General features: G+C 40.9%; 2 protein-coding genes across 2 annotated transcripts; one reads left to right on the top strand and one right to left on the bottom strand.

Annotated features, from left to right (window-relative positions):
* Positions 1–611: 611 nt before the first annotated feature.
* Positions 612–5,498, top strand: LOC129110238 (uncharacterized). Its single transcript, XM_054622422.1, has 11 exons — positions 612–839; positions 936–1,069; positions 2,169–2,475; positions 2,578–2,660; positions 2,861–2,913; positions 3,527–3,619; positions 3,725–3,814; positions 3,945–4,258; positions 4,389–4,567; positions 4,812–4,984; positions 5,276–5,498. The coding sequence occupies exons 1-11, from the start codon at positions 680–682 to the stop codon at positions 5,496–5,498; spliced, it is 1,809 nt and encodes a 602-aa protein (XP_054478397.1). The 5' UTR covers positions 612–679.
* Positions 5,499–5,562: 64 nt separating this feature from the next.
* Positions 5,563–7,964, bottom strand: LOC129109452 (uncharacterized). Its single transcript, XM_054621523.1, has 3 exons — positions 6,843–7,964; positions 6,521–6,739; positions 5,563–6,187 (listed from the first exon to the last, which is right to left on the bottom strand). Exons 1-3 carry the CDS (start codon positions 7,688–7,690, stop codon positions 5,980–5,982), a joined length of 1,275 nt encoding a protein of 424 aa, XP_054477498.1. The 5' UTR covers positions 7,691–7,964; the 3' UTR covers positions 5,563–5,979.
* Positions 7,965–8,460: the final 496 nt, after the last annotated feature.

The following is an 8,460-nucleotide window of genomic DNA, read 5'->3' on the forward strand; positions in this document are numbered from 1 at the left end:
CTACTGATTGCTCATTGTCTGCCAGGAGTGTAAGCCACTCCCCCTAGCACTTAACAGGGCAATTGACCTATTGAAACTAAACCACACCTCTCAAAACAGTTCCTGATTACAGAAACAGCACAGACAACAAAATCAGCAAAAAACACTAATACTTAAGCAGCGTTGGTACAGGTAAGAGCAACTTATAAAAGCAAGAACAAATGCTCCTATTCTCTCCTTATATACCTTTAAGAGTACAAAGAGTAACCATGTCGAGCAGTGACTCTGTAGATTTTTGTTCCTGAATATACTAAACTCACCGTACGTTTAGCATAATGTCCACACACTCAGTAGTTTTAGTGCGTGTGGGTCTGTGACTGAGATGTGTCAAGACAGCCGAGAAGGGCAAAACACAAAAACAAACTCGGGAACATTTTTACATTTTGTAAAACACTTTAACAAGTTTCGAAACACTTTTACAAGTTTTTTTACGAAAATTACATTTTAGAAAAAACTTTTGCAAGTTCCGGAACAAAATAACATCTTAGAAAACATTTGCAAGTTCAAAAAAACATTTTTGCAAGTTCAAAAAAACATTTTTGCAAGTTAATTTTTCTTACGGAAAGGGAATGCCCAAGCTCAGAGGTTGAGCCGGAAATGACAAGGAAAGCGCGCGAATTCTAGTTTTCACCCATTGAAGATGGACGGCGACGGCGACAGAGTCGCGTTTTGTCCGTTTTGTGGTAAGCACATCAGCCAACTATCACGGTTTTGTTTCTCGTGTGGCCGGTCCCTCGAGTTTCTGACGGAAGGACCAAACAAACCGGCAACCTCTGCACAGCCGGATAATGCAAAGCAAAGTAAGTGCAGCATAACGCTTGCTAGTATGTGAATGAAAGTGAATATCGCTATTGGTTAGGTTAGTGGCCGCTAACTTTCTGTGTTGTACATTTCAGCAGGAAAACCTTGCCCATCATTCAAACAATTTGTCGACTACAGAAGCGCGAAGACTAAAGAACGCGAGGGGTTTAATTACGGGTCGAGAGGGAAACATAGCTACAAGAAGACTACAGAAAGGAAACCGGTCCAGGTATGTTACTGACTGTTTTAGCTAAGCCGCGGGGTCTTAAGTCTTAAAAAATCTTATGTCATGTTCCTTAAATGTCCTACTGGGCTTTTTTTTTTTTTTTTTATAGTCAACCGCACTGCAACGCAAGGTGAAAATGGGGCGGAATACGATAAAAGTAAAAATGATATACAACACGAGGGGTTCCGTAACGTCAGAGCGTCTCATTCCTTGGAGTTTTCGGCCTACATCATTCAAATATTAGCATTGTCTGCCATCGTGTGCAGTTTGGTAGCTGCCTAGTTCACCCCTATGATACTGTATGACTGTACTGACTGTTTGAATGAAGGAATGAATGACGTTAAACTCCAAGGAGTAAATGTGGGAATTAGGTTAAACTGAAACAAGGGATGTGGTGTATAAGTGTATGAAATGAAGTGTTAACAAATTCTTAAGATTCTTCACATGCATAGAAATATTTGCAGATACACATGCTGTTGAAACATTAATTTTGTATTTTTCACCAAACAAGTCAGTGCAACATATGCACAGCAGAACACCTCTACCAGCTCTACCCCTACCTCTCACTCTTCCTACCCCTCTCATTCTCATCCTCCCTCTTCTTTTCCTCTCTCTGCAACATGATAATTATATACACTGATGTTTTACGGCCACATAATGGTTGCGATGTAGGTCTTAATTTTCATTGAAGTGGTCTAAAAAGTCCTTCATTTGGGATGATCAAACCTGGGGAAACCTCGACTGTCTGACTCGAGATGACTCGTAAATCGATCTGTGTCACGCTAGATTTATTGTACAGACTTAAGTTAAAAGAAAAAAGTAATATATATTGAAGTGGGTATCTTTACGTAGATTTTAGGGCATATAGCGCTCTAGACATAATAACAGAAGCTCTCATGCAGGGCGAGATGCTTTGCCGAAGCAATTGGGCAAAAGTATTTTGAGAGCTTCAAGCTTATGGACATGTTCGGCTCATTATGAAACTGGTGGCACAAATTTGACCATGGAGGGACACTACATTCTGTGTATTATGTACCGGTAGTCTTTTGTTTTCCATATGTTTAATACATGAAATGTATCTTATCTTTGTCATTTTTATTAGATAAACATTGGATTGATGGTGTGGATTGGAACGGAGGTAAAACCTCTAAGAGGGAAAATGCTTCCAGTATTTGTTGACCCAGAGATAGCAGCACCAGAATTGCTCAAACAAGCTGTCCAGAAGATGACAAAATTTAATAAGGACGTGCAAGACGGAAAGTACATCCTTTTGTATCCGGACCGGTCAGAGGTGGTCCATCTGCCTGGATCCGAAAGGCCATTCAAATTGGCCGAGTACAAAAAGGAGCTTGGAAGGCCATATGGCAGGATCACCCTCTTCATTTGCCTTGAAACTGATTTTAAAGGAGGTTAGTGGATCTCATATATCATGATTCAATATTTTTTCACATATTTTGGATACTCTACTGATAATCTACAGTATCTACATGATCTGTCTTGTGTTTTTACAGTAGCGGATGATACTTCAGAGTCGGATTCTGAAATTGACATCCCATCAAGGAGCACAGTCGAATTTAATCGAGCTGACACAGTGGTACATCATAATTATTTATTTTACTTAATTACATACAAATGTGTTTATTGATTTATCTATGACAATACTGACAACCTTTCACCATTGATATTTATACTGTATATAGCGTACACATACATACACACACACAATTTATGTGGTAAGGGAACAGTTATGGAAGTTATTACAAATTGTTGATAAATGTGTGCCTGTCCCCTCAGGTTTTTGAACCCCAAAACCAAAGTACTCCCAGACCTAAACCTAGAGATGAAAGGTTGGTACATTTTGGCATCTAGTCTTTGTCAGTCAAAATTTTTAAATTTTCTTGTGGTTATCAACCAATCAGAATCTTGCCTGTATTGTATTCATTCACATTCTTAGATGACTATTGTAGGCCTGAAGAACAATATTCATTCATGTGATTCAAGATTCAAGAGGGTTTGTCATTACATACACAGTACAGTGAAATAACGTTTCCCAAGAAGTTTTCAGTGCAAATACTTAAGTGACTGTATTATTACTTACATGAGGTGCAATAGTGTATCAACAATATACAAAAACAGTGAAGCAGGACACTATACAACAGAGGTGATCAGATCAGTCCCTGAGTCGTATGTCCTGGGGGAAGAAGCTGTTGTAGTCTGGTAGTGACAGACCGTATGTTACGGTACCTTCTGCCAGATCAAAGAGTTGAGAAAAAATGTTTGTGAGGGGTGGGTGGGGTCTTCCACGATGCTGGTTGCCTTGCGGATGCAGCTTGTGGTGTAGACGTCTGAGACGCAGGGGAGAGCGACTCCAATGATCTTTTCAGCCGTCCTCCCCACACGTAGCAGGTTTTTGCAGTCCAGTAATAATTTTAGTACTTTTTTTTTTTTATCATGTTTTAGAGATGAACCAGGACCTTCGGGAATGGTTCCGACTGTGGTCATATCAGATGCTGAGGACATGGATCCAACTCAGTCAGACAAGACTTGCTACAGGTAAAACAAAAAAATGATAGTGACTCGCATACTTTCAATTTAATTCATGGGGAAGAAATGTTGTGTTTGTAAGATTTTAAACATGTTATTGTAATTTCCCAACAGAAAATACACAGACCTGTATTCACCAGGTGTTGAAGAAGATGAGGAGCTGGTTGCAGTAGTCAGTGTGGAGAATTTCCAAGACACAGCAGTGTAAAATTAGCTTTTTGAGTGTGGCATTCCAGTTTTTCCATTGTACAATATTGCTGGTATTTAAATAATTGTTGTAAAAGTGTGCACTGTATTTGATATTGATTAATTAAATCACTTTTGGTCATTACAGGGAGGAGATAGGCACTACACTTCCCTTGATTATAGCAAACCTGTCGCTTCTGATCGACCACAAGAAGGTCAGCAGGTTCAACATTTCGAGGTCCAATATTTGGGACGGAGCTGTCAGAGGATTCAAGCGTTCAACGTACTCAGAAGCCTGTGACATGCTGGTCAGGTTCACAGATGATGCTGGAGTTTTTGAGGAGGGCATTGACACCGGTGGACCTAGAAGGGAGTTTTTGACCCTTCTCATGAAACTCCTGAAAGACCGGCCTATTTTTGATGGTCCAGAAGGTCATAAGTTCTTGGTCTTCAATGCGAATGGTATGCATAGGGTTATTAGTGTGCTGTGCTAATGGTTGGTTAATGATCATCAAACATTTACATTTTCCCTCTGTCTTAAAGAATATAATGCATTTCATGTTTTCATTTTGCAATATGAATTCATTCACAGCCGTTAGGGAGGATGAGTACTTCCTGGCAGGAAAGATGGTCGCGGTCTCAATAGTACATGGAGGTCCAGGACCCCATTTCCTGTCAGAGGGTCTTGTTCAGTATCTTGCGGGCCAGCCCTCATTCAAACCATCAGTTAATTTAATAACTGATGATGAGATAGGGAAAGCTTTACGAGAGGTGAGAATAGCATAAGTCTACTATGTGGAAGGACAGAGTTTAACATTGTTCTTGCACTGTTTTAAGACCATGTTTACTTCCGTTACAGGATAAGCATACAGAATGTATTGTAGTATATGTAATGTCGTTTTTGATCGGGTAAGGTAAGGGTTACAGCATGCTGTTTCTGTCACTGAATAAAAATGGGAAAAGATAGTATATCCAGTTATCTACTGTGGTGGTTATGCCTCTTTATGTCTTTCAGATTGAGAATGCTGCGTCATTGGATGATCTGCGAGACAGTATTTTAAGACACAGCACAATGTTGCAGACAGCTGGCTGTCTTAGACATGTGGCTGCTGTCGAACAAAAAAAAGAGATTGTGGCAGACTACCTCCATTGGCACGTCATTGACCGCAACTCCTCTGTAATTGACAGGTAAGATCAGATCAGTTTTATGTATGAAATGTTTGTTTGAAGTGTCTCATGGCATGTGTATCTGTTATACCCTGTCCTCTGTGGCATTCCTCCATGTGAAATTTAGCAGTTTGTAACACCTTGACATGTGCAAATCAAAGTAATTGGTTTACACACAACTATTTTCCCCAGATGTACATTTGTTTAGGTGGATTGTAATTGTCGGGGAGAGAACCCTTAAGTTTTCTTTAGATAATTTAAATGCAGTAGGCACTACACAGCATTGAAACAGTGTTGGTGTTCACTTTGCAGATTCAAAGATGGTCTGTCAGCCCTTGAGTTTCTTGGTGCACTGAAGCAACACCCTGCTTTGCTGACCCCTGTCCTGTGCCACGTCGACAAGAAACTCACTGGCTTAGACCTTGAGAGGGTCTTCAAACCTGATCTCAGTCCTTCAGGAAGTAACAGAAGACTGAAAGAAAACCAAACATTGGCCTACTGGGCAGACTATCTTCTGGATTGTGAAGGTTTGTAAGGCTTTTTGTAACTACTTGAAAAACCACATACCATGGTGTGTCTGAACATTTATTTCTTTGCAGAAGGAGAGGCTGCTGTGTCTGTGGAGGACGTGTTGATGTTTTCAACTGGACTGAGATCCCTTCCCCCAGCTGGCTTAGACCCACTTCCACAATTAGAGTTCCTAGATAACTCGCCATTTCCAATGGCAAACACTTGTGGAAATGTCTTAAAACTACCACTCCTAGATTCTTACGGAGTGTTTAAGACACAAATGGACTTTGGAATGCAAAATAGTCCAGGATTTGGCTGTTTTTGACTTCACAACCTAACCCTAGATCCCTGAGACTAGTTTAATGTGTTTTTTTTTCAGTTAACATGAAAAATAATGGATCTAAAACGATTAGCATTCTTATTTGTTTAATTGCCACTTTGGAAAATTGAAACTGGGTGTCAAATTCAGACACTTTGTGTACATTTACAATAAACCTGCAATCAATTCAGAGCTGAGCAATTTCTTTTAGTCTAAGATACAGTTCAGTTGAAGACTGCCAGTGATCTGGCTTCTGTAAATTATTTTGCTCCATGGCTAAGTCCAAGTACTCCTGCATGTTTGGGTCCCCACATGGAGCTCTTGTCAGCTGAGCCTCAGGAAAGGCATCCAGTTCAGTTTCTTCAATTTTAAATCCACAGTCTCTGGAGCCAAACCTGTGTTAAACAGAATATTACATTTATTAAATGTTTAGATCAAAGGGAGACAAATACCATCTGATGGAATCTAAATGAGTACACCAAAGTTGAAGAACGGACCGGAGAATGCAGTCAGTGGTGACAACACTATAGGGGGTATTGGGGGGGAGGGAGGTGACGACAGAGGACAAAGGGGCCTAGCGGGGGGGGTGTTCAAATGCTAATTGTTCAAGTGTGAGACACTGAACACATTCAAGTTAAATGAGCTACTGACACAGAATAATGCTAAACTTCAGTTCATGTTTCTTACACCAACGAAATGGCAATATTTTCAGTTCCATCAAGTATTACCTGTGTGGCAAGTAGTAGAGCTCATTAGGCAATCCTCCTGGACATGATGCTGTTCTGGAGGGACGAATCCTGTGACTGTTCCACAGTCTCACACACTCATCCAAGTCCCTCTGAATGACCTCACCGAAGCAATATCGCAGTAGACGCTGATGCTCTTGACTCCCGTTAAAGTGTCCGGCATCTCTAAGGTCCGCAAATAACTCCATCCAGAACTGAGACCTATAGAAATCGATAAAATAATATGTATATGCTTAAAATTATAACGTATATTTGAATGAATGAAGGTTACCCATAATCGAATGACTTAACGAGGGCCACGTACCTTCCCTTTCTGAATATGGACCACCAGGACTCAATCCTCTGGTTACTTGTGGATGACCCATACATGTGGCTGGACGCTCCAGAGTAGTAGTCATTGTGGTGGTGGCGTAGGGTACACTGAATTGCGGCCATGGTCCCGTTCTCCGTGCCGCAATCAGTCCTCAGTCTCATGGGGATGACACCAAGGTTTCGCACACATGATAAGTAATAGTGAGCGATCACTGTTGGGTCATTATTCGTTGGTCCACAAACAAGCCACAGTACTTTGCGCGAAAACCCATCGATGCACCCGGAAAGAGCCAAACCGAATGGCTTGAGTTTATCATAGCCATCCGCGTGCCATACATAGTTGGGTCCCATGGAGTGGTAGGTTCTCCTTACGAACCTTCTGCGTGTTCTCCTCTCGCACCCTTGAGGATTGAGCTCCCGGAGCAAAGTCATTACAAGATCCCTCCTCACTTGCAACTTGTACTTTTGTTTGAGTACCTGCCACATCGTGCGGTAGCCAAACAGCTGTCCAGGTCCGCGAAGTTCCAGACGTATTGTCCTAATTACTGCGTCTCTAGAGGAGAAATTCCTTCTGCGGTATAACCCGGCGTCATTAAGTTTGCCTTTCAGAGACCTCAAACTGATCTGTACATCATGTAAACACGACATCATGTCCACGATCGCAGCGTACGAGTGTCCCTCATGAAAATAGAGTGTGCACTGCTGCAGCACATCTAGTCCTTCCGTCTGGTCAGCGCGATTTAAACACTCTAAAGACCTGCCACACGAAAAACAAAACCGTGTTAATCGTCTCATGTGTTGGCCACAGAACGGACAAAACGCTGCTCTACCGCTGTCCATCTTGAATCGCTATGAATGAACTTGAATTCGAGCGCTTTCGTTATCACTTCCGGGTCAACATCGGAGCTTGGACATTCCCTTTCCGTAAGAAAAATGAACTTGCAAAAATGTTTTTTTGAACTTGCAAAAATGTTTTTTTGAACTTGCAAAAATGTTTTCTAAGATGTTATTTTGTTCCGGAACTTGCAAAAGTTTTTTCTAAAATGTAATTTTCGTAAAAAACTTGTAAAAGTGTTTCGAAACTTGTTAAAGTGTTTTACAAAATGTAAAAATGTTCCCGAGTTTGTTTTTGTGTTTTGCCCTGAACTAATGAAGAAATTACAATTGTTTATTTTCTTCCAAATTACTTTATTTCTTTTCAAATATAAAAAAATATAAATGAAAAAGAAACATTTGTTAATACTGTCATACTGTATAGATAGTTTTTAGCTGCAATGGTAATGATGTGTGATCCTCTCCATACAGGCGATACCGGCCTCTCGACTACAGTGGCTTTGTCAGCTGGTGATATTTAGCACATGAGGCTCGTTGTATTTCAGAAACTCAGGGAGTTTCCTGATCTGGCTGGTCAGAATGGTGGCTTCAGGCTGCTCCTTGACAGAAGAGGGACACATGGCGGGCAACACTTTCTCCTTTGAGGGTCTCTCACACTGGGATGACAAACACCAAGCCTCATCAGTTCATCCACGTACTCTGACAAAAACATCATTTTATGACGTCATTTTATTGTTTTAAACTTAGTATGCTTCCTTCCTTATTTGAATTTTAAA

The sequence above is a fragment of the Anoplopoma fimbria genome, chromosome 20 (genome assembly GCF_027596085.1).
Source record: "Anoplopoma fimbria isolate UVic2021 breed Golden Eagle Sablefish chromosome 20, Afim_UVic_2022, whole genome shotgun sequence".
Taxonomy (NCBI): Eukaryota; Metazoa; Chordata; class Actinopteri; order Perciformes; family Anoplopomatidae; genus Anoplopoma; species Anoplopoma fimbria.